Here is a 26,624-nt window from a genome sequence, read left to right on the forward strand (position 1 = left end):
TACTTGTCCCAAATGTATTTTTACCCAGCAGTGTTGCAACTGAACAACCTGACTTTAATAATTAAAACACAAAAATTCTTTATTTTTAAGTGAAAGTGAATAATATAATATTTTAAAGGGTTGTCATTCGAGCACAGAGAACAGTGGTGAAATCTAATGAAGTACATTTTCTCAAGTTCAATTTTGAGGTAGGCCTACTACTCCACAACAATTTCACAACAAAGTCAATATTGTACATTTATCTGACCGTTCTAAAAATCAGTAGGCTATACAAAAATAATTTACAATGCAGTTATTTCCAATATACGGTTCTGAAATCAGTTATTATAATGCCTGCTTTTACTTTGGCCCTTAAAAGTTTATTTTCATTGCCAATAAATGTGTAGGCCTACTGGTAAGATTGGAAATGCTTTTTATCTGTATTTTTACAACAGAATGTCAAGGGAGGCTCAGAGTTGCCTCAAGTCCCATTGGCAACAGAGATGGAGAAGGAGGGGGGGGGGTTCTGAAGCATGGTCTGGAGAGGCAGAGAAGAGGAGCTATTATCTGGTGAGACAGAGCAGGGGGAGGAATAGAGGAATAGGTGGAGGAGGAGGTGTGGGTATTCAGGCTGCGCATCTCTGCTCCCACCCCCAGGGTCCCTGCGCTGTCTGGGTCCGGGCGGGCCGCGGTCCGCTCCGGGGGGACAGGCTGCGGGGTGGCGGGGAGGCTCCGCATTCTGTGACATGGCAGGGAAAACCCGCAGCCACATATTTTTTTGCTGACACAGTTAGAAGTATGCTTTCGTCCACTCACACCCACTGTGGGGTGTGAGGGAGGCGGGAAGAGAGACTATGGACATGCTGGAGGATGAGTTACTGTTGAAGAGTCGTACCGGACAGGGACCGGAGCCGAGCCCGGGGGCAGCGCGTCCTGCCTGGGCAACGGCGGTTCTGGCCACCGTGCTGATCTTCACTACTGTGGTGGATGTCCTGGGAAACCTGCTCGTCATTCTGTCCGTGCTTAGGAACCGTAAACTACGGAATGCTGGTAGGAAAATAGGAAATCTATAATATACGGTTTATAAAGTGTGTGTGCGAACAACAGAGAAGGATAGCATGGAGCGTGAAACTCAGGTATCGACCCCCAGTCCTGACAATTGAATTGAACTGAGTCTGCAGTGAAGGTATGACATGACAATACATTCTAAGTGTCTCCACACGTTAACAAGCACTAAATGAATGAATGGGATGGGACTACACATTTATGGCTCGTGCAGATATAAATGAGTTTTAATTCATTCCCGCTCTGAATTAGTTCTTTTTAGTCTGCCTCATATACAGTAGGCTATGTCTCTGTCTCACCAAACATGTCAGTCAAATGGAATACTTTCCATTCCATCCAGTGTAGGTTCAGCATTTAGTCTTATTTTGAGATAAAATTATTTAAATAATTAATTTACTGAGAAAGAGGGAATACATTCATCTCTAAATCTCTACATGCTAAATATTTTAACCAATGTGGGTTATATTGTTTTTTATTCATCAAGGAGTTCATTATGAGTTACTGATGCCTTGACGCCAAACCTGTCAGTCAAAAGGAATCATTTCCATTTAATCCATTGTTTGTTGGTTCTGCAGAACAAAGCCTCTGACAGGTTAAAGGGTTTCATCAAAATATGTGTGATTTAGAGTTTTATGTCATAGTTAAAAAAGATTTAGCCAGGTTGATAGCCTTCAGCCTGTCTCACTGTGGGTATTACTGAAGTATTTTTATTTCGTTTTACTGCCATTGTGTTTTGTCTTATTATGAGACAGATTAAGATAAGGGAAAGGATTAAATGTCTTAAAGTATTGTAAACCAACGGAGGAGGTATTGTGTTTCATTCATCAGGGATGTTTAAAAGCTGCTCTGCTCTGGTGCTGGTGTGAGAGATCATCTACATTGACCATCAGAGCTTTCTTTAAAGGTCCCATGTCATGGCCATTTCTACTGACCATAATTCCATTGTTGAGGTCTACTAGAATAGATTTATATTGTGCAATTTTCCAAACTCACATTGGTTTCTCATACAGCATCTCTGTATAGTGTGTATTCACTCTCTGTCCTAAACGGCTTGTTGGAGCTCCTGCCCCCCCCCCTCCCTGTGAGCCCACTGTGCTCTGATTGGTCAGCTCGCCCACTCTGTTCTGATGAGATCACCACCGTTAGCGGAACATCAGTGATTATGTGTTACAATGGCGTTAGCAACCAGAAAATGACACCAGTAATGACAAACAGATGAGAATGCTGCGTGGGGTCTGGGTGCCGTGTTGGCGGGACGTTGCGCGGCTCGCTGCTGCGAGGAGCGGACAGTGTGAGCTGGGTTCATTTCCTGCTTGCTGCGTGGGGTCTGCGAGACAGCTAGACATCGCGAATGGACGCGGAAAGGAGGGGATGCTGAGGGGGCTGCAGCACCCCCATCTGCAAGGTTCCACTAGCGGGTGCACCCCCAAACGCGGCGCACCTACAGTGTGACCCCTAGATTCCACCGGCTCCGTCTGTGTCGCGCTACGGCCGCGTTACGGCCGCGTTACGGCCGCGTTACGGTCGCGTTACGGCCGCGTTACGGCCGCGCCGCGGCGTTCGCAAAGATCGCGGCCACTCTAGTCAATGGGTGCTATTCCACCAGACGCGCCGCGTTACGGTTCAGAAGCGTCCCAGAAGCGTCTCGGCGCTGGGCTCCGCTCAAAATAGGATTCAAGTCTATTTTTTGACGCGACGCGAGGCGTTGCAGAGGCGCCGGGCAGGAAGTGGACCGGTCAGAGCATCCGGCCCATCCCCAATATAAACTAATTTTGCAGACCCTATCCCTCCGTAGTCTTTCAAGTGCTTACCCTCAAATAAGGGGGTTCATCTGTGAATGAAGAAGAGTGGTGTCTAGAAGGGATCCAAGAGATTAAACGTATTACATTAAACTATAGGAAGCTTCATTATCACATTAGGGAATTAACATACGTGACAAAATAGGTAATTTAACTTTTTATTCCACAATTAAAACCTTTTTTTTGCAAATAGCAGCAAAGTAGTGGACATCTTTTAAACAACATTATAAAAATAAAATTAAGAACAGCTATACACCAGCTCCCTGAGTGGTTTACAAAATTACAACTTAAAATAAATATAATAATTAATGAATTAAGCAGATCTTTATTTGTTTAGGCTAGCCATGATGACCAAGAACACTTTGTTTTACTTTGCACTGACTGTTGCTAAGACATTTTGATTTAAAAAAAGGTTTGTGAAACAAAATGGTTCACAAGTTGATATTGTTATGTAGTAGTTCAATTTTTATTACAAGTTATTTGTTTTATGACAAATTATATTATTATTATAATTGTATTTGCAGCAATAGGCGCGTTCACACCGGAGTACTTTTCCCACAATAGTTCATCAGAACTACGATATATTTGCGTTCACACCAAAAAGCCCCAGGAACTAAAGTAGTTCAAATTAGTTAATCTGACCCGCTTTTCAGTCCCTGCTAGAGAGCAGGGACTGTTGTGGGAGAAAATAGTTCATACGTCTGATTGGCTGTGCGGAATGCAAACAACGCCCCGTGAATCTCTAGAATCTTTTTTGAAGGCCGCCATTGTATTTGCTCGCATTAAGCTCAGCACAGCGCACCAACGAGTGGATTACTTTTGTGAAAGCAGTTATTATGGCAACACTAAATAAATCATCGGAGCGTTGGAGTGATGAGGATGTGTCGGCGCTTCTGGCGATTTACTCGGAGGACGCGAAGCGCCACATTCAGAAGCTTCTACTGAATGCAGTTTCCGTGGTTCAGCAAAGTTAGCAGACCTGGCAAAGTCATGTCGGGACGAAGGTAAACTAAAATACATGCACTGCACTGTTTTAATCTGCACAATACTGGTCTCAGATGTACTTTTATTTGCTCAGTAGATCGAGCTAGCCATGCTAGAACTGGCTAACATAAGTCCAAGCTGGCTAACAACATCTAGCTAGCTAGCTATTCTCAGCTATGAACACGTTTTGACTTGTGAATAAGTGTGCAATGTTCTGTAATTGCTTCACTAACTCATGCCACTAATCGTGTGTTTCAGGCGAGGTGTTTCTCTCTGGATTGGAAACTAGTTAGCTTTTCCCTCCGGTATAAAACGATAATATAATGTTAGCAATTAGCATGCTAGCTGGACATAATGCTACCTCTAACAATACATTGTAGTTGCTATAATTTCATAATTTGCAACATTCATTCTACATGTTAATGGTAAAAGCTTAAACAGTTGATTACCTGCATGCCACAAAGACTGATGTTCTAATATTTTGCACATTTAACCTGTTCCACTCTGAGCCTGTTTTTCAGGTCTCAGGCTCGAAAATGACATTCCCAGAACAAATGACCATATCTTCCCTTCTAAAAGGGTTAAATTAATAATCTTTTCTCAAAGTAATGATAAACCTGTGAGTTGGATGTAGAAGTGTCAGAATCAATATAAATGTTTTTTATTTTAAAGAAAATTCAGATTTTACATAGTAAAAAACTGTAAATTATAGTGTCCGTCCAAAAATTATTTTTTACAGATAGTGAAAACTACCCTTGGATGATGGGTTAGTAGACTAAAAGCTTTAGGAATCCAAAGTACAACATATAATAAGTACCCTGTATCAAGATTGATGCAAAACAAGTGAAATTTGACCTTTTTAGAGAGATTTAGCCAAAAACTGGGCCATCTGGGGTCATTTGGGTGGATTTGACCTATCTCTGGCCCCCCTTGCTCGATCTGGTTGGTTGACATACCCTTGTGACCGTTAGAGCCAATAGAATCGAAGGAGGATACTCACATAGACACACATTGTAAAGAAAAAATGTTGCCGCTTCGCGTGTGGAAAGCGAAACTAAACTGGAGGAATGTCTCCTTCTGGAGTTTGGAAACTAAAACGCAGTTGTATTGCTTATGGATTATCAGAAATAATTTCAAAGAAGGCACAGACACATAGGATGAACCTATGGATTAACTGCAGCATCGTTTTTTTATCGTTTTAATGCCATTGAAGACCACTTTTGACCAAGGTGAGCCATATTTACATGTTTAGCTTCTTGGCTCCACATGTGATGATGTACGCTTTCGTTGATAGCGTTGCGAATGTTTATCACTGAGTGTTGAGGTGGGCACCGTTAGATTCAGTGTCTCCAGGACACCAAAAAAGAGTGTTTGGTTGTGCATCTAGGATAAGTAATAAGGGAGTTCTGAGTGAGTTTATGTGCCTTTGTCGGTCCCGTTTTTTCGATCGAGGCTAATTCAGAGGCTGAGTGCTAGCATTGTGGGGTTTTTTTGAAAAAAAAAATTAAAAAGATCAGTTAGCTGAGTTTCTTCCCGTTACATGGATATAACACATTCATAGTTTTATTCAATATTAAGATTCCTTAGACGTTGTTTCCTGCAAATGACGCGTTTATCCGCCCGGTACCGGGGGGAAGGCGTGAAACAGGTTAAGCAAAAATGTAATTGAAATTCAATTTATTTTTCCTTTTTTTTATTGATTGTTATAATTGTACTCAGCCATGTTATGTTAGATGTCAATCCACTTACACTGTTACTACTCTGGCCTTGAAAGAAGGCTACGCATCTAACTGATGTCCACTAATCCCTATAAAACAAAGTTCAAGCATACATTAAGCACAAAACAATAAATAAGGGCACTTTGATATTTATTTGATCCTATCTTATCTTCTACTTTACACCTGCATTTTGTACACTGTCCCTGCCTGCACCATGTCCAATGTTGTCTCTGTTGACAACCTACTAGGCGATTAAACTGATCTTGTATCTTGCTTATTTCTCCTTAGGAAAGCGGGCACGGGATGACAATTTCCTTGACACCATCATGGCGATGGACCGCCGTGCCATGGTCAGCAAGGAGAATGAGGACCTGCGTGCCAAGGAGATGCACGACGAACGGCTGCTGCATTCACACAAGGCCCAGGAATCGGACGACCAGCTGCTCATGGTGATGCAGCGCCATGCTGACTCGGCGGCGCGCCAGGTGGAGGTGTCGGCGCACCAGGTGGAGCAACAAAATACCTTTCAGGCTGGGCTTCTGGCAGTGCTAAGCGAGCTGATTAAATCCAACAGGCCTTCAATAAAAAAATTAAGAAATACTTGTCGTTGTTGATAAACTGTACAATGACTTGTTGGGAGGCGTGTGCTGCAGTGGTCTGGTGCGTTGGTGTTCGGATCAGGGGAGCACAGGTTCAAACCCCACTGCAGTCAGCATGTCGTTGTGTCCCTGGGCAAGACACTTCACCCCAAATTGCCTACACCTGGGACAGTTAATTTTGTATTATAGTGATTATATATATATGCCACTGTTATTAATACTGACACTTCACTTTGCACTAAGGTGTGTCTGCTGAGCCTACCTATTGTTATTATATTGTTATTATATATATATATATGTTTTGATACTACTGACACTTTATTTGATATTGAAAATGTTAACTTCTATTTACATGCATACGACACACCTGGGACAGCATGATGCTGTTATTGATATTGTCTTGAGTGTGGAATAAAAGAGAACCTACATGGCGATTAAACAGAGCCTGTATCTTACATTTTTCATTACATTTCATGTAACTAAGCTTGCTTATTTCTCCTCTGACACTTTATCTTTACAGTGACCTGTGTAGCATCCTATACATCACATGTAAGTGATTATTCTGATACCATCATGTTTCATCGGTTATAAACTGGCGAAGCTTTATTTATTGTGGCTTTCAAAAAGATAATTTCATTGTATTTCAAAATGGTGTCCAACACAAGCACTATTTATTTATAGAAAGAGAAATGGTTAAGTTTGTTATTACCAGTGTTGTGAGTTCAATATTTTTAATTAATTATAGTAAGGGAACATCTTAGGAGTTAGTGTAGTGAGTTTCAGAGCAGTGTAATAATTATTTGACCTAAAACTAAATGTTTTTATGAACATGACATGGGGATTTGCTAACTTTTGATTTCCCCCATTTTACACGACACAAATGGAGGCCACTATGGGCCAAAACTAACACGTAGGTTTCTGTAGGGTTCATGGCAGACGGATGCAGTTGCTCTCAGGAGGATATATAATAAAGGTGTGTTAGCTGCTGAGCCTATTTAGTGTGCATACGACACACCTGGCACAGTTTATTCATTTCACACGTAGCGTAGCGCGTGCATGTCGTCGTCCAATCCTTTTGTCAATCCTTCTTAACCGCCTTCACTTCCGAATCAGCATTGCTATTGCATTTGACTGGTCGACGATCTGTATTTGTGTTTGCTTAAATAACTCAGACGAAGCTCATGTCCTCCTGTGCCTCACTCTTTTTTTACCTGTGTTTTGATGGTCTGCAAACTAGCGGGGCGGGGCCTGCTGTGCATGCAGAGCCTGCATGTCACTCACTCAAGTACCCCTGACATGAGAGCCGCGCAAGTTTTCCTTTTGTAGCAAGCAGCAAAATAATTGTAACATGACGTGTTTGAGTTAATTTACCTACTTAATATCGCACGTCCTAAAAAAAAAATGTAAAAAAAAATGCGCATATCGCGGTTATCGACATCACACGATATATCGTTCAGCCCTAGTACAAGCATTCCTGGTCCCCAGACAATGTATCTTAATAACTTATACCTGGCTTTTGTTAACGTACCATTGTCAAATACAATTAGAAATGACATTGATACCAGTCTAACCTTTCAAATGTTAGCATGCTAATGTGATCAACTAATGGTGAACACTGTTACCTTTCCCTGCTGATCATAAGCATATGAACAAGTTCACCCTAATAGCAATTGCCAATATGGCTGTAGACTTGCTTGACCAATTATTGGTAGTAAAGATCATGATATCTCAGCATCTGCAAAAGTTTTGTCTCCACTACTTAAATAACTCAGTCAGTTACTGTGACTGCAAATCCTTCAACCGATTTTACATTACATTACATTACATGTTACTTGTTAGACGCTTTTATCCAAAGCGACTTACATACTCAATACTGTGGACAATCCCCACAGGAGCAATTTGGGGTGAAGTGTCTTGCCCAGGGACACAACGACATGCTGACTGCAGTGGGGTTTGAACCTGTGACCCTGATCCCAACACCAAGGGTCTATCCACTGCGCCACTCGCCTCCGTTTATTGAAACATAGGTTGCATTGCAAGCACTACAGTTGTTGAATACATCAATGTCATTGTTGCTCCCCACAGGACAATGTGTAACTGGATGTTATGTGAAGCACCTCCATGGTGTGTCGAACAATAGAAGATATTTCTGTTTTGCACCTCGCAGCTCTGTGGAGAAAGCAGACAAAAGGCAGACGAGAAAGGAGATTACCATATACAGATGAATCCATTCTCATCTTTTGTTCATTGTTATTGCTGACTTTCTCTTTCTAGGTTTTTTTTGTTTTAAACGTTTATCAGATGTTTTAATTCGGGAAGAGGATAATAAAGTTGGGTTTTGAGCTCAGGGAAAATCTGTATCTGCTGCTCAGTTCTTTTCCAGAGCATCACTTGGTCACTCTATTTTCATACAAATATTTTGAATGTATCCTTATGTTCTGCTGCTCTTGTATTGGACTGATAAACTGTCAGTCATATTCTACCAGGAGCTCCGAAGTGAAAACAAAAGTCCAATTGAGCATCCGGCGATAGCGTTTCCATATAGCGTTCCCTCTTTTCTTATTAACCAAACATCCTACTGACAACAGAAAACCTTGTGTTACTTTTTTTTAGCCTCATAATTGTCATTTTAGCTCTCCAAAGTATTTGCGATTGTTTTTTCAATAACAAAATTATTTCTGGCTTTCACTTGGTATCAAACAAAAGGGGAGGGGGGAGAGAGCAGTTAAACTGAGTTCGCCGGCTTGACATCACTTTTAACCTAAGGTTTGCTGCAGAATCCTCATTAGGAAGCATCCCTAATCCCCGCTAGTCCTGCTCTCCTTACCTTTGACCTCACTGTGAAAGAACCAGCACAGTCTATATAAAGCATCACAGGGAATAGGCAAAGTATTTTTCTATTAATATATGAGAGGCTGTCATCTATCATTGATACAAATACTGCTTGTGTTGCTTTTGAGAGTGTGCCTAGCTCCGATCTTTATATTCTTCAGGTCATGCTAAAACAAGGAGGAAACACGGGAGCATTCAATCTTCTCCCCTTCAGTTTATATAACCTTATTCTGCCTTTGCATTCTGCCCTGTGGATGTGCGTGTATGTGAGAGAGAGAGAGCCTTCATTCATTGTTGCCCCCCAGAGAGAGATCAGCCTCAGATGAACCCCTCTCTCTCATTCTCTTGTGCCACATATTGTGCCATCCTAATCCCTCTCTCTTTCTCTCTTAGCTGTTCCTCCTTCTTTCCTTTCTTCCCTCTAGTTAATCTCCCGTAACTGCTTCTTTGTCATGACATCTTCATTAAGCCTTCCCGTCTATGCAGATTCTTCTTCTTATCCTTGTCTCCTCTGTGTGTTCATTTTAGGAATAGCTCCTATCTCTCTGCTCCTTTCTCTCCATCCATTTTGTATGCATGTACAGCTTGTCATATGGTTGCATCAAGTTTTCCCTGCTGCTGGGAACTGTAGTAAGGTACATTTGGCTTTGGACTGCAATACTATGTTGACATCCCATCAGCTGTCAAAACACAATAGATGAGAGCAGCGCTACGTCACTGCACAGCAAAATGACGGCCCGCCCCCTTTCCGGTGAAATCAAAGAATCGGTGCCAAGTGAAAGATATAGTTTCATCATGTCTTGAAGCTGCTGTGTAGTGTATTGCACATTAAACAACAACAAGATCCAGCATTGTCTTTACTTTAAAAGGCCAGTAAATGAATTGTTGAAATGTTAAAAGTCAAGCTATTGAATGTTTTAAAATATAAAACACGGACAAGCCAAGAAATTCCCAGTTGTAGTGTTATCCTGTTAGCCTGCGAGCTGACACTCGTCCACCAGCAGACTGAAAGAACATCGATCCCTATTGCTTTTATTTAACCAATTTGATCATGGGTCCCCAATGACTTTGTGTAATTGATTGCCTGATTGACCATGATCATATTTGGGTTCCATGTAGAAAAAAAATACACTGTTTCCTGAATTTTTCGATCTCTCAGAATTTGTATTCACCTCCAGTCAAATGACAGCATATATTTTCACCCAAAAAGAGGCAATGATTCAGAGGGAAAGTACCCGTAACATTTGCTTGGCACATGTTGGGAAAGGGCTAAAAAAAAGTGAAACACATTCAAGTGACAGGGGTAACACTAACACACAACTATTGTGCTGATTGCACACTTTGACACATTAGGGGGACAAGCGCTAAAGATCTCCACTCTGAATATGACCAACTGCCTCTCAACACCACAACGACATCTCCATCATGAGGAATGTGTGTGTGTGTGTGTGTGTGTGTGTGTGTGTGTGTGTGTGTGTGTGTGTGTGTGAGGTCACCTTGAATAACAGCAGAGGTTGATAGAATGTGACAGCCTCTCTGCAAAAGAGGTAGGCGACACACGCATGGACAAAAGATATAATGCAGAAACTGATCCCAGTCTGTTATGTAGTCCTACTAACTGATACAAGCCCATCACTCAGTGTGCTCGAACGCAGCCTGAATGGATGGTGAACATGTTGTAGTATAACTGTCATTGTCATAAGCATAAAAAGCAGCCATGCTGAAACCTATACCGTCTGATTCTTTGTGACTTGTGTTTTCTTTTGTCTCTATTTGGACGATACTTGGCATATTTTCCACATATACCGCATCACACCATATTGCAAATGTCAATTTACAAAACTATCACCTCAACGCTCTACCCTCCTTATTTGCCACACCACTTTCTCATCTGATGCTCTGCATGCAATATTTATATGAATATGTCATTGTAAGAAGAATTGGTTCGACTCTGGCAGAGGGGGGGGGGGGGGGAAGGGTGTCTACTAATCAGAGGGTCAGTGGTTCCTGGTGCCCCTGCAGTCAACATGTCGAAATGTCCTTGTGCAAATCACTGAACCCCAAGTTGCTCCCGTAGGCATGTCTACAGTACGTGTTATTGAAGTGTATGAAAATCGCCTTGAATAAAAGTGTCAGCTAAGTTACATGCAATGTAAAAGAATGTTACACAAACCTAAATACAGCTTGTTTACCTCTCTTATTTATCCTTGATGTAATAACAACTACAGGGCCCACATTAGCAGTGCTAAGAGGAGTTTGAAGTTGATGTCATTCAGTTCAGTGGATACTTGGCGTGGCAGGTGTTCCCTGATGAAGAGCTGTTAAAGCATCCACTAAAGTGCAAAGTGCACATGCTCAAGTGTATGGCTTAATTATGTCTCCTTAGGAGGGCCTGATCCATCATAGTAAAATAAGCCAGTAACAGTGTCTTGAGGGATATTGGGCAGCCCCTGGTAACCAATGAAGGGAGCTGAGGAGCAGTGCAGTGTGGAAAGTTGAAGAACAGCTGCATTCTGGATAAGCTGTCAGAGTCAGATAGCCATTTAAGGTAGAGCAGCCAGGGGGGAATAGTATAAATCAAGAGGTAGGCTCCATTCAGGTGCTGCAGCCTTCGAAAGATACAACGTAAGTGTTCTCCGAAGACCACATCTGGTCCTTTTGCTTCATCTCACACCAGCTGTTTTGAAGCGCTGCTCCTGTAAAAGTAACCTGGGCAGCTGCAATTAATTAGCTAACACGCTATCAAACTACAATGGAGTCAGGAACTTTACTTTTTGGTTTTCATTTTTATAAAAATATCTCCCCCCATTTTGTCCACTTGGCCTTTCCCCCATTTTCCATCCACATTCACTCCCTTCCTCCTCTCCTATTCCTCTTCATTTGACTCCCCGTTCCTGTTCTTGACAGTCACCATCCATCAGTAGCAAGCTTTGTTATGCCCTGCCAGCTGAGGTGTTGCCCAATTGAAGGACAGCTCTTTCTGGCTCCCATTTCAATAAGCTGGTCCCTTTATGGCTGGTTCAAGTATAATAGGGGGGATGGGAGGAGTTCTAATAAAAATTGAAGGATGGGAGGGAACAGATGAGTTGATAGAAGGGGGAATGGAATGTCAAGTAATCAGGGGGAGATGGGAACGTCTAACATGGTAGGTCACACACATGTATGGGCTGTAGGGGACATAAAGTCAACAGTAAACCCTTATATGCTCTCCTGTGTGTCACATTAGAAAGCTTTGCTGCCGCGGAGTATATGGGATTATGCTAACATCCTGTATGCTTCCAGTGATTCATGGCTCACTTTGAATGACTCACGGGCTAACCTTACTGATGAATGTCTTCAATTAAACCCTTTGAACTGTGATAGCGCGATATCTCTCAGCCACTGACGTCCGTTTGTGTGGAGAAGATAAAACAAACTTGGCAACCCTTTTGGAATATTCCTATATAATAGGTGCTTTTAATCATATCAAAGCAGGAAAGTCTTGTGTCATTTTAACCAATTTTATGTTATGTGTCCGACGCATCATACAAAATGTTATTGATCTATCAAGGAAACAAAAAATCCCCTTTGGGATGTCAGATCACAATGTTGTGTAAATGGTTTGTTCCTGTCGAAACACAAGCCAGAACAACATTAGTTCCTGTCTGCTAATGGAGTCCATCCAATGCCTCAGGGACTGTTATAGAAGCATAGACTGGGAGTGCGATTGGCACTGGTGCGAAGTGTCAAATACTGCTTCATGGCAAGCCTGACCCTCATACCTCTAATAAACTGAGCCCTCTTCATATTCGTGATAATGTCCATGATTTTATTGATGAGCTGACAGTTTCAAGACTAACGTTACTCAGCAGAACAGTGTGCAGGTTAGTGTTGTATTAGGTTTTATCTTCACATTGTCAATTCAACTCCATTGGATCCCTTGTCTTTGGAAGGATTCCAATATTGTTACTGTGCCAATAAATAAAGTTCCAAAGTCACTCAACCACAGGCCGGGGGCACCTTTCTCTCTTTTTATGATATCATTGGAGGAAAAACACACTACAATTGAATTATAGGTCACGCAGGGACGAGCTCCCTATTAAACAACTGGAACACCTAGTGGTTGGTGAAACCTTTGTGGGACAAGTTTTTATCAGTTTATTTTAACTGTATCCAGCCTCATATATTAAAAGGAAGCTAGAGAGAATCCCCAAAATCGATCCTGATGTATGTTTGCTGGTGGATTTTCTAACTAAACATAGGGTCAATGTCGTTTTGTCATGTTCTTTTTTCCCACTGGATCACTGGTTTCGTGCTTCCGCCACTTTATTTTTTCTTGTACACTGACATGTTCTGTATTATTAGGTTTGTAGACGATTATGTCATTGTATAAATATCTTTGCAATTTAATTTCTGACAAGCTGACCATTGAGCCCCATGTGGATGCTGTGTTTAGAAAAGCCCATCAGTGCATGTATTTTTATCCAAATCTTCAAGGTTTTACAATACTTTCATAAAATGGTATCTCCCTTGTCAGCTGGTAAGGTTGCCTAAAAAGCCATTCACAGTGTTTTGTGTGACCTTCCACAACTGCACAAGGTCAGGTCTTTAGAGAGTTGCTTTTGAACAAGTGCAGATACACATTGAATTCCAAATAAGGTTTCAAATGTAAGATATTAGTGCAGATAAATAACTGCAAGAAATCAGAAATATTTGTCTTCTTTTATGCTGGTGAGTTAGGGTATCTTGCCTTTGTAGGGCATAATACAAATATAGACTCCCTGAGCCACATTAAAGCATGATTGAGCTTCCTGGAGGTGGGGGTGCTGCGGTATGCTCTTATTTGAACAATATATTGTGTAGTAGTAAAAATGTCACTTGTGCGTTGTTCTTTTTTTGTACGTGTGTTGAACCAACCGTTTGAAAAGGGGCTTAACCTTGTTGTGAGTTTTGGACTTTATTTCATTTATGTTACAATTAGAATAAGTGCTAATGTGCTCTGTTCAGAGACAGGGGTCTCTTTCAAGCCCGGGTTTAACCTTTATTATTGGCAGTCCAATGACTCAGTTTCTTATCCACACACATTGATTACATGTATGTCGGTATTCAATTAACTGTGAAGACATAGCTGGCCAATACACAGTGAAGGAAGATGGGGCTAATGGAATGTTATTGTGAAGAAGGAGAATCATCATTGCTGCATTATTAATGCCTGTTCTATGGGAGTGGTGGCTAGTTAGAGGGTGGAGTTGATTGATTACTTTCCCACTTTCACTTGACATTTCTAAACATCAGTGTTTATGTGTTACAATGGCGTTTGTTAGCAACCAGAAAATGACACCAGTAATGACAAACAGATGAGAATGCTGCGTGGGGTCTGGGTGCCGTGTTGGCGGGACGTTGCGGGGCTCGCTGCTCCGCCCTTTGAGACTCGAGGAGCCGACAGTGTGAGCTGGATTACTGGTGTCGTTTCCTGGTTGCTGCGTGACAGCGAGACAGCGAGACACGGCGAAACTCAGCATGAACTCAGCCTGAGCACACACACGTGAGTGTGTGGCGAACTGTGAGTGGAGATCCACGCAGCTGCCGCTGAGAAAGGCTAAGGCTGAGTGAGTGTGAGGAGCTCCACGGATTGGTCCATTTAGATCGTCGTTACGTCACTTGGTACCAGGAAGAAAAAAATGGAAAAAGAAAAATCTCCAACGAGGCGTTCTGGGGCAACATAGACAGGTTTTTTCTGTGTTAGAGTTTTACTTAGGATATCCCCCTCGATTCTATTGGCTCTAACGGTTCAAAAGAGGTGTCAATCATCAAAATCGACCGAGGGGGGCCAGAGATATGGAAAATCCACCCAAATGACCCCACAAGGCAAGGCAAGGCAAGGCAAGGCAAGGCAAGGCAAGTTTATTTATATAGCACCTTTCAACACAAGGTAATTCAAAGTGCTTTACAAAAATGGAAGACATTTTAAAAATGGCATTTAAAATCAGTCATTAAAAAGGAAAGATAATAAAATAAAGATTAAAAGAAAAAATACATGGATAAAAGTTAAAAGTTACAGTGCAGTTTAAGATGTGAATAGTTCAATTAAAAGCAGCGGCAAAAAGAAAAGTCTTCAGCCTGGATTTAAAAGTAGTAAGAGTTGCAGCGGACCTGCAGGTTTCTGGGAGTTTGTTCCAGATATTTGGAGCATAATAACTGAATGCTGCTTTACCATGTTTAGTTCTGACTCTGGGGACAGAAAGCTGACCAGTCCCTGAAGACCTGAGGGTTCTGGATGGTTCATAATTTAGCAGTAGGTCAGACATGTATTTTGGGCCTAAACCATTCAAAGCTTTATAAACCAGCAACAATATTTTGAAATCTATTCTTTGACACACAGGAAGCCAGTGTAAAGACTTCAGAACAGGAGTGATGTGATCCACTTTCTTAGTGTTAGTGAGGACTCGAGCAGCGGCGTTCTGAATTAGCTGCAGCTTTCTAATAGATATTTTAGTGAGGCCTGTAAAGACACCATTGCAGTAGTCGAGTCTACTGAAGATAAAAGCATGGACAAGTTTTTCCAAATCCTGCTGTGACATTAGTCCTTTAATCCTAGATATGTTCTTTAGGTGATAGTAGGCTGATTTAGTAACTGTTTTAATGTGACTGTTGAAACTCAGGTCAGAGTCCATGACTACACCTAGATTTCTGGCTTTATCTGTTGTTTTGAACATTGCAGACTGAAGCTCAGCGCTAACTTTTATACGTTCTGCCTTGGCTCCAAAAACCATTACCTCAGTTTTATCTTTGTTTAATTGGAGAAAGTTCTGACACATCCAGTCATTGATTTGTTCAATGCACTTACTCAGTGTTTGAATTGGAGCATAATCTCCTGGTGAAATTGTTACGTAAATTTGTGTGTCATCCGCATAGCTATGGTAACTTATTTTGTTGTTTTTCATTATCTGAGCCAGTGGTAGCATGTAGATGTTAAAGAGAAGAGGCCCCAAGATGGAGCCTTGAGGTACCCCACATGTCATATTTGTCAACTCAGATGTGTATTTACCTATAGAAATAAAGTTTTTTCTGTCCTTTAAGTAGGACTCAAACCAATTTAGAACTGTTGCCGAAAGTCCCACCCAGTTTTCTAGTCGGTCTAGTAATATGTTGTGGTCAACAGTGTCAAATGCAGCACTGAGATCTAATAATACTAACACTGAAGTTCTGCCACTGTCTGTGTTTAAGTGGATGTCATTGAAGACCTTTACAAGAGCAGTCTCAGTGCTGTGGTTTGGACGAAATCCTGACTGGAACACATCCAAACAGTTATTTAAATGCAAGAAGTTACTCAACTGTTGAAATACTACTTTTTCAATGATTTTACCTAGAAATGGCAGGTTTGATATTGGCCTGTAATTGTTCATTACTGAGGCATCTAGATTATTCTTTTTTAAGAGCGGTTTAATGACTGCAGTTTTCAGGGCCTCTGGAAAAATACCTGAGTGAAGAGATGTGTTTACTATATGAAGTAGATCTGAGGCCATGCAAGGAAAAACATCTTTGAAAAATCCTGTTGGAATAATATCAAGGCAGCAGGAGGAGGATTTCAGAAGTTGAATAATGTCCTCTAAGTTTTTACCATTAATCTGATGGAATTGTGTCATGGTGTTTGAATTGATATTAGGTGGACATAGGGACAAAACATTTGCTGTACCTGATGTAGAGGCACTGACTGCTTGTCTAATTTTCTGAATTTTGTCAGTGAAGAAGGAGGCAAAATCATTGCACGCCCTGGTGGATAGAAATTCAGAGGCTACTGACACTGGGGGGTTAGTTAGTCTGTCGACGGTAGCAAACAAGGCACGTGCGTTGTTTTTGTTTTTGGTAATGATGTCAGAGAAGAAAGACTGTCGTGCGTTTTTCAATTCCAAATTATAAAGGCCAAGTCTCTCTTTATAGATTTCAAAGTGAACCTGGAGATTTGTTTTTCGCCATCTACGTTCAGCTTTTCGACACTCTCTTTTTTCTGTTCTCACGGTCATGGCCTTTCTCCATGGAGATATTTTCTTGCTAATCACTTCCTTTACCTTAGTTGGAGCAATGGTATCTATAACATTTTTAATTTTTGAATTAAAATGATCTACTAGCTCATTTACTGAGATGTTAGCAGGGGCAAGTGTGGATGAGAAATTATGAGTAAACATTTCCCTAGTATTTTCAGTTAAATATCGCTTTGTGGTTACCTCTTTCTGAACATTTTTGTGAACAGAAATAGAGCTCTCAAAGAAAACACAGGAATGATCAGAGAGTGCAACATCAGTCACCACAACCTTTGAGATATTCAGACCCTTTGAGATAATTAAGTCCAGAGTGTGCCCCTTATTGTGCGTGGGCTCCGCCACATGCTGAGTCAGTCCATAGTTATCAAGAACACAAAACAGTTCTTTAGCCCCTCTGTCCTGGGGGTTGTCAACATGGATGTTAAAATCACCAACAATGACTAAACGGTCAAAGTCAATACACACTATAGACAGCAGTTCAGTAAAATCATCAAAAAAGCTTGCACAGTATTTGGGTGGTCTATAGATATTTAGGAACAGAGCTCGAGAGGAGCATTTCAGCTGAAGGGCCACATATTCAAAAGAAGCAAAGTCCCCATAAGATGTCTTCCTGCATTGAATGGAATCATTGAACAAAATAGCAACTCCACCCCCTTTCTTATGCATTCTTTCCTGACTCATAAAACTAAAGTTGGGAGGGGTTGATTCGATAAGAACAGCTGCACTGTTATTTTGTTCAATCCAAGTTTCCGTTAAAAACATAAAATCGAGATTGTGCTCAGTGATAAAATCATTGATTAAAAATGTTTTTCCTGCCAAAGACCTGACATTTAATAAAGCTAGTTTAAGTTTGTTAAATACACTATCAGTAAAAAAAATTGTGACAAGCTGTGGCTGACATGGAATCACTGCTAAATTTGATAACCTCACACAAACGTTTGAGCACTTCCTGTTTCTAAGCTGATTTACCGCTCTTAATCTATTACCTATCAACACAGATATCGGCAAAGCTACTGGCAGGCAGGGCCCCGGCATGTGCTGGAAAGAGTTGAGAGTGCCATATGCCCTTGAGCCTGGACCCAGCACATATCAGTAAAAGTTTGTTGCGTTTTGTACACACACATCCTTATCAGGCTTCGGAGACTGCAGATGCTTTCTTGAAGGGATGGGAGGTGGTTGACATAGGCACAGTGATGAAGACGGGGGAGATGGTGCGCGTCTCTGCTTCGGTGATTTTGGTGGGCGTCGTTGAGGGGTGGGGGTAAAGGACATGCTGCCAACCCTGCATCTCGCCTTCATGCGGTCATCGAACTCCAGGGGGGAGGGCGAGGGTGAAAGGGTGAGCGGAGAGTAGAGAGAGCTGGGAGATGAATGAAGAGTATCCTCCAAGGCGTTGACAGGGGGGGTGACGGGCAGTGGAGACTCCTCCATTTGTGTCATAGGTCTCCCATAATCAGAACATTCCTCAGGCGGGTGCAGTGATACTGGAAGTGCAGTGCGGGTGCAGTGATACTGGAAGTGGGTTTTTGTTTTCTAAATCTCTCTAAAAAGGTCAAATGTCACTTGTTTTGCATCAATCTTGATACAGGGTACTTATTATATGTTATAGTTTGGATTCCTAAAGCTTTTAGTCTACTATCCCATCATTCAAGGGTGGTTTTCACTATAAGTACGGACACTATAATTACTTTATAAACTACATTTTTTTACTATGTTCAATCTGAATTTTCTTTAAAATAAAACAATTCTATATTGATTCTGACTTCTCTACATTCAACTCACAGGTTTATCATTGCTTTGAGAAAAAAGATTATTAATTTACCCCTTTTAGAAGTGAAGATATAGTCACTTGTTCTGGGAATGTCATTTTCGAGCCTGAGACCTGAAAAACAGGCTTGGGGCTTAACAGGTTAAAGGGGACCTATACATAAATATGTGTCCCTGGTGTGTCAGGGAACTCACAAAGTGTAAGAAAACAAAACCCTCTCTCTTTTCCTCCGTACCCAAATCTCTAAAAACGGGGGTACAACGGAGCTGATCCAGATTTGCTGCCGATATGACGTAATATCGGCAATGCGGACCCACGGCCCTTTCAGAAACGTTAATATCGTTAATAGCATTTAGCGGTGATTGCACGTCTGTTTGTTGCTCAACCATTCTGTAAGTTGTCCTTTAAAACTATTGAGAGTTGGACAATCCCGTATCTCAGTTGGGAGGCTATTCCACAAAGAGCTGCCTTGAATGGAGAGGACATTTTGTCCAAAAGTTGTCCGTCTGTGGTGGACTTCACAGTCTCCTCTGGTTTCTGACCTAGTGCAGCGTCCAGTGTGTTTTCTGTGGATGAATTCCCCTAAGGGGGGGGGGGGCAGTCCATGTAAACATTTATAAAAAAAACACATACTTTTAAAAGACTTAAAATTGTCAAAACTCAAGAAATGGTGTTTCTCTAGGATGGTACAGTGGTGGTATGAATAAGGCTTTCTGTCAAAAACCTTGATAGCTCTCTTGTACAGCTGTTCTATGGGTTTCAGGTTTGTGGCACAAGCAAACGACCAGTTTGTAAAACAGTATTCAATGTGGGATAGAATCATACAGTGGAGGTATGACTTTGCAGCATTGACAGTTAAGAAAGGTCTAATTTGTTTAAAATGTTGCAAGTTGAATTTAATGGTATTGGATACTTTCTTAATATGTTTCTTAAAAGTCAAGTTCGAGTTCATTATGACTCCAAGATACTTGAAGTGGGAGAGTTCTATTTCTGCTCCGTTTAAAAACACATTGGATCCTTCGATTTTGACTGAACATCATGCATACTGTTTTTTTTACGTTTAACTGTAAGCAAATGTTGTTCAGCCAGTGTTGAACCTTGTCCAAAGCATTTGAGAGACAGGATGAGATAATTTAAGTGTTTTTCCCATGTACAAAGATGACCGCATCATCGGCATACATTTGCACATTCAACTCAGGACATACATTAGGCAAGTCATTAATGTACAGAGAAAACAATAATGGTCCAAGAATGGAACCTTGTTGGACCCCAACAGGGTTCACAAGGTAGGGGGATTTGGCTCCGTTGACCAAAACACACTGTTTTCTGTTCGATAAGTAAGACTTAACCCACTGTATTGAGTCTGCCGAAAAATTGAAATACGTCAGCTTTGTAAGGAGCACTTGGTGGTTAACTGTGTTAAAAGCCTTCCTGAGATTAAGGAAGACAGCACCTACATATGGGCTTGTGTCCAACATACATTTAACCTTTTCCACAAAGACACAGTTAGCTGTCTCAGTGGAGTGGTGAGCACGAAAAAGTTGGTGTCTAAATCATCTGCATCCCTAGACTTAGAACCTTAACCCTAAGATTATATGTTTTACCTCAACCTCTGTGATTTCCTCCAGGTAAAAAACGGGGTGTGTATCCACAATCGGGCTTGGTGAGACCTCAGATGGCGGGAAGAGCTTTGTAATGTCCAGAGCACTATTTATGAAATACTAATTTAGAGAGTTGGCCAACACTGCAGGGTCTTTTATCAGGGCATCATTGATTTTTAATTCTAGTACATTATTTTTCCTGGTATGTTTACCTAATAGTTTATTCAAGATTTGCCAAACTTTTTTACCGTTACCTTTCGCACCTTCAATTATATTGATGAAAAAGTTTGCTTTGGCCTGTCTTATTGTTTGTGTTACTTTGTTACGAGCATGAGTGAATTTCTGTCTGTCAGTGGATAGTCCGGATTTCAAGCTCTGCTTTAATAGTTGGTCTCTAGATTTCATTAAATTCCTGCACTGTAGATTCAGCCAGGGAAGATGATGTTCCTTCCTGTCCCTAAGGCACCCTCTCCTTGAGAAGGAAGACATTGCGTCATTAATTTGAGATATAAACAGATCACTGTTTTCACCAATGTCTTCAGAGGACAGAGTGTCCCCCCAATTAATTATTTTCACTGCATCCATAAAATGTTGTTGCAGGTTTTTGGGGATGAAGCGTGAACCCAAGGCAGGGGTTTTAGGTGTGGCCATGAACCTTTTTTTTGTGAGTTTCCTGGCAAAAAGAACAAGATTATGGTCAGAAAGACCAGTCAGGAAGTTGTAGGTTTTAACTATTCTGTCAGCTTTGTTTTTAAATAATAAATCTATCATAGTCTTGGAGGTTTTGGTTATATATAGTCGGTTGATCCATTAGTTGTATTAAGTTGTGTTTATCCGTGATCCGTTTTAAGTTCTTTCTATTTTGTTTGTCATTCCAGTTTATGTTAAAGTCTCCTAAAATAATTAGCTCTTTGTTGGAGTCACAGGAATTCAGCAGGAGTTTTACCTGGTCATAGAAATCCACCTTAGCGGTGGGTGGTCGATATAGGCAAATCATGGTGAGGGACATTTCCTCAGATAATGTGATTTCCACACCAACACAATCAAACTCAATATTAGCTGGAAGAGCAATCTCACATAAAGCAACACACCCCCTCCTTTTCCCTTCAGTCTGTCCTTCCTAAACTGGTAAACCTAAAAATATGGTCTTTGTTTACATTAGCAAGCATCGCTAACACTCAGAGCTAACCTGTACTGGAGAGAGTATGTGTAAAAAAGCAGGAAATAAAAAAAGGAACTCACCTTGTGGCCAACCCTCAAGAAAAAATGCATTTGAGCTCCATACTGTTTCAGAAATAAACCTTGATGTGGTTTGGAACATGATATGGAGTTTCATCACGGCGGAATTTAGCTGTATCTGCCGGTAGAATTCTGAGCAGGCATTAGCTCCCACTCCTCTTTTTTCATTTTCAAGCTAAGGACCCCAAACCTGCAGTTCTCTAACAGGGATAAACAGAGGGATATGAGGGATGTCTAAAATGCATGATCTGTTTGGTATTTTGAGCAAAACACATCATAGACATGTTTTTTATATTTTTGTATATATCTGAGACACATAATATATGCCTATAAATAGCATAATAGGAGACCTTTAAGCCTTTGTTAAAAGATTATTATTTTAGGCATCTAACCAAAAATGTAATAAAACAACATTGACTTAAAAATTAGGAGTAAAAGGGATGTGGTAAAATGCTAAGTCATTAACAGGTTTTAGGACTCATTCCTCTGCCCCTGTATTATGAAGTTGTCATGGTAGAAATGATGAGGATGTGTTAAGTGACCTGTCTGTTACAACAGGTGAAATAAGAACTTACCAGGGAAAAAGTATCATCATCCATGGCTTTTTGGGATATTATTTATTAGCAGTATGTAGGTGACATACAGGGGAATGTGACTGTGTTCAAATAACAGTCGAATCCACTCTCACTGATAACCCTTTAAGTCGGGCTTCATGGTGTCATAATGACGTGTCATTATACAATAATGGTTTAAAAAATATTATCGACACAATTTATTTGCTCCAGCAAAGACCTTACTACCAGTATGTGATAATAATGTGTAAAATGTGTCACTCCAAAGTTTGGACCCGTTAGATGTCCTAATTGGTTTAGAAGTTTGAAATATACAGGGCCAAAGGGTCATGTCTGCTTTTATCTCCTCTTCTTCTCCTGTTCACATTGATGTCCTTTACTATAAGGTGGCCCACTCGCACTTTCCGCTGCTGATTCGGCATTGTGATGTTGGTGGCTTTGTCAGCAAGGTCTGGCAGGTTTGTCTGCCATGTTGCATTTTAGGGGGCACCTCAAGGGTGAGGGAAGTGTCACCGTTGAGACAGCAGTGCTGTAGCAGCGGCTGCTCTTACACTGACAGCTTTTCAGGTATTCAGGGAGTGTTCACTGAACAAAAAGAAGAGTCTCTGTAAAGCAGAGCAGAATACTCTAGTCTACACCCTCTCAAAAATGGACTGTAGGATTGCAGATTCTGATAAAATAACATAAGGTTTAGCATTACTAATGCTTCTTAAACATTATTTATTAGCCTAAAATGTGTTGTTAACAGTAAAATAACAAACGTTTTATTCACTATCAATGTACCATTTAATATTGCTGGTTGTTAGAAGGTCCTGTATAATGTGGGAAAGATCTTTACAAACTGAAAAAGTATATGTTAAGTCACGGAGCAATACATTGCTGTTGCTCTGTAACAGTGGGGTGAGTATGTGTAAGGGATTAAACTCTGAATGAGTTAGCATTTTAGCACTTCGTCTCGCAGTCAATGGTTTTTTAGTTACGTTCTTGAAAGGTCTGTGGTTTATAAAATCTTACGAGATGCAAATTCTGCTGACAAGTGGCTCAATAAGACAACCAAATGTCATCAAACCGAACCTGAGTCCGCCTTTAGTTTAGGGGTGGTGACGGGAAGTCTTACGATCGGAATGTAGTTTGTTAATCGCATTTGTGGAGATTAACTTGCTGAACAAAACGTGTATGTACAATAAAAATGTGTTTGCGACAGAACCTATTTTCAGACATATTCCAAAATCAAATGCTAAAATCCCATTGCTTTTATTGGAGGGAGCCCTTGGAATGTCTACTTCCAGGTCTGTCTACAAAAATACATCACCACTGTAAGACACATTTGCTTCATATCCAAACATGTTCCTGGAAATTGTTCTCCTAATCCAATGAGTTTTGGAGGCAGGAGTAATAAACTGTGATGAAGAGAGGAAATGGAACGTGTGCATTCACTACACAGAAAGGAGCTGGTGTGTGTTGTACTGTTTCTCTCTAGCTGCCTGTGTGATTGTGATTGATTGCTTGCCACTGTTAGACAGCTTGTGATTGGGCCATGCATATACATGAAGCTGCCGAAGCTTCCCCCTCAAGGGGTGCTTTTAATTTCAATAACTTTTGCATCCTTTATCCTCCCTTCACCTTGAAATGTTTCCCCCTCCGCCTTCATTGAGGATCCAATACCTTATATTCTCCAGCAGCGAGGAGATAGGAAGGAACTGTAGGAGCTGGAGAATTAAAATGGAGTATTTGACACATGTCTTGTATCAAGTGGCGTGACATTTAAATGCCACATCAACCCACGTGACTAACAGATTTGCAGCATGTTAAAAGTAACAGACGTTGTTTAAAGCAGGCTTTACATGATTAGCGGTGCAATGGCTCTTCACCGGCTGTGCTCTCGTTTTTCTATGGAGAGAGCGGTGCTTCCCAACTAGCCGGAGCCGCTACCCTCTGCTCGAAGTTGCCATGACGGCAAATTCTGATGCTCTGTCCCCCCGTCTGTCTCTCACGTCCTGACTGGGAGGAGCTAAGAAGTGAGGAAGAGAGTGAGCAGAGGTTGCGTTAACCGAATATTTTCCGTCTATGACGGATTTTTTTTAACAATGACGGAAAAATCTGAAAGCAGTCCGTCATTTTGACCGATTAGAACAAACTCGGAACAGCGCCAAAGTTTCCCCGCAGCGAGGCTCCGGTATTATGCCGTGTTATGCATCCAAAAAGGAAATGACACCGTTTCCAAACCGTACTTTGCCGTACAAATCATTGACATGTCTGTGAGTTTTGGCTTTACGCTGTGCGCGCTCCCGCGAGGTGCAGTGAGCATGCATAACACGGTGCTAACAGTTCACGAGCGTGCGCCCACCCCCCCCCCCCCCCGTTGACAGTTCACGAGCGTGCTAACCTAAGAAGGTTTCCGTATCAATCACGGCGTCACATGACTCTCTGTTTCCTCTCCTTCTGTCCTTTACAGGAAATGTCTTTGTGGTGAGCCTGGCCTTTGCAGATTTGGTGGTTGCATTCTACCCATACCCTCTGGTGTTGTACGCCATCTTCCATGATGGCTGGTCACTGGGAGACACCCAGTGCAAGGTGAGCCATGACTGTATATCTAATATTGAATGCTGACTTGGTTTTAAACATTTTTGGTTTTCTTTTTTGAGGTACTAAAAAATGTGCTTAAAAACGAATACAATCATTATGATTTTGTAACTACATTGAACGTTCCTCTATTTCAGGTGAGTGGCTTCCTGATGGGCTTGAGCGTCATTGGCTCGATCTTCAACATAACAGGCATTGCCATCAACCGCTACTGTTACATCTGCCAAAACTTCAGTTACGACACGCTTTACAGCTACCGCAACACGCTGCTGCTGGTAGCACTCATCTGGCTGCTGACGGTCTTAGCCATCGTGCCCAACTTTTTTGTTGGCTCGCTGCAGTACGACCCCCGCGTTTACTCATGCACATTTGCACAGACAGTCAGCGCGTCCTACACCATCACGGTGGTGGTTGTCCACTTCTTCGTGCCCATTGCTGTGGTCACCTTCTGCTACCTGCGAATCTGGATCATGGTCATCCAGGTGAGGCGGAAGGTGAAGTCAGAGGTCCGCCCTCGCATCAAGCCCAGTGACCTGAGGAACTTTATCACCATGTTTGTGGTGTTCGTGCTGTTTGCTATTTGTTGGGCACCGCTCAACTTCATCGGGCTTGCTGTTGCTGTCAACCCTGAAGAAGTGGCGCCTCACATCCCAGAGTGGCTATTTGTGGTCAGCTACTTTATGGCTTACTTCAACAGTTGCCTTAACGCTATCATCTACGGCCTGCTGAACCAGAACTTCCGTAGAGAGTACAAGCGGATTGTCATGTCTGTGTGGAAGCCACAACTCTTTTTCCAAGAGACGTCCCGGGGGGGCACTGAGGGCATAAAGACTAAACCTTCGCCCGGACTCAATAACAACGAGCAAAATAAAGGAGAAACTCTGTGACAGTTTCCCCTTCTTTCATGTCCTTTGCACTCCTCTTCTGGGTATACTTGTTACCATTGATCAGACTTTAATCTAAACTGTACCAAAGCAATGGAACGAATTCAGAAAGAGTGGCTAACTCAGCGTTACGAGATTTATGAAAAAAAGATGACAAAAGTGACATATTGACTATTATAGCTGTGTTATCCATTCCTCAAAGAATGCCATTTGTAAAATGAAGGCTCTTTTATTTCAGTTGGTACTGATTTTATCTTGAGAAAAACAGTTTTTTCTAAATATTAGAAAATAGTGTTTTTTTTTTAAAGTTTAAATGTCTAAAACTCATCACTCATCTTTGTTTACAGTAAATCACCACAGATGATGCCAAACTCACATCAGAATAAGATTGCTCTTGAGGGAAGAGAAACAAGGATATAAAACACAGATAATAGTTATGATAAGATAGTATGATCTTTGTCTGACATTTTGACAATTAAGACAATGAAGTCTGACATTTGATGGATCCAAATGATGAACCCTAATGCATTTTGACACTTCCTTTCCTATCACTAATGACAACAATTTCAAAATGGATGAGTCCTAAAAATGTATTGCAATTTATTATGTAGTATGTTTTGTACACCTCAGGGTGCCTGCCTCTACGCTGTGTACTTGAAAGTGGCGGCCCAAACCGATTAGTAATTCCACACCATGATCCAGGATGGTTGTCTAAAAGTCCTTTTGGATTCCAGTACTGTATTGTTATTGTACTAATTGTGTGATTTTTGCTCATCAAATGTTATTGCTATTGTATAACAGTAGCTATTTTATCTCTAATTTCTACCAGAATCGTTTTCCCTTTCCCTTTGTTACTGGATAATGCATACCATTTTTTATGAGCATTTAAAGGTTTGTCAAAGGTGCCTGATTTATTGTTAATTTAAATGAAGATTACCAAAAACAAACATTGTGACAGAAGGCAATGGTGGGGTTATAGT

The 26,624-nt window shown here is 41.3% G+C and overlaps 1 protein-coding gene across 1 annotated transcript; it reads left to right on the top strand.

Moving 5' to 3' along the window:
• Positions 1-839: 839 nt before the first annotated feature.
• On the top strand, positions 840-25,647 carry mtnr1ba (melatonin receptor type 1Ba). The gene is made up of 3 exons (XM_034115896.1): positions 840-1,029; positions 24,633-24,751; positions 24,898-25,647. Exons 1-3 carry the CDS (start codon positions 840-842, stop codon positions 25,645-25,647), a joined length of 1,059 nt encoding a protein of 352 aa, XP_033971787.1.
• The last annotated feature ends 977 nt before the right edge of the window (positions 25,648-26,624 follow it).

Source organism: Trematomus bernacchii, unplaced genomic scaffold, assembly GCF_902827165.1.
Source record: "Trematomus bernacchii unplaced genomic scaffold, fTreBer1.1, whole genome shotgun sequence".
NCBI classification, from domain to species: Eukaryota; Metazoa; Chordata; class Actinopteri; order Perciformes; family Nototheniidae; genus Trematomus; species Trematomus bernacchii.

Excerpts from the sequence above, each read along its gene's own strand:
- mtnr1ba (XM_034115896.1), top strand. The coding sequence starts at position 840 with ATGCTGGAGGATGAGTTACTGTTGAAGAGTCGTACCGGACAGGGACCG. Across the intron at positions 1,030-24,632 it reads CCGTAAACTACGGAATGCTG|GAAATGTCTTTGTGGTGAGC; the intron begins GTAGGAAAATAG and ends TGTCCTTTACAG. Across the intron at positions 24,752-24,897 it reads TGGGAGACACCCAGTGCAAG|GTGAGTGGCTTCCTGATGGG; the intron begins GTGAGCCATGAC and ends CCTCTATTTCAG.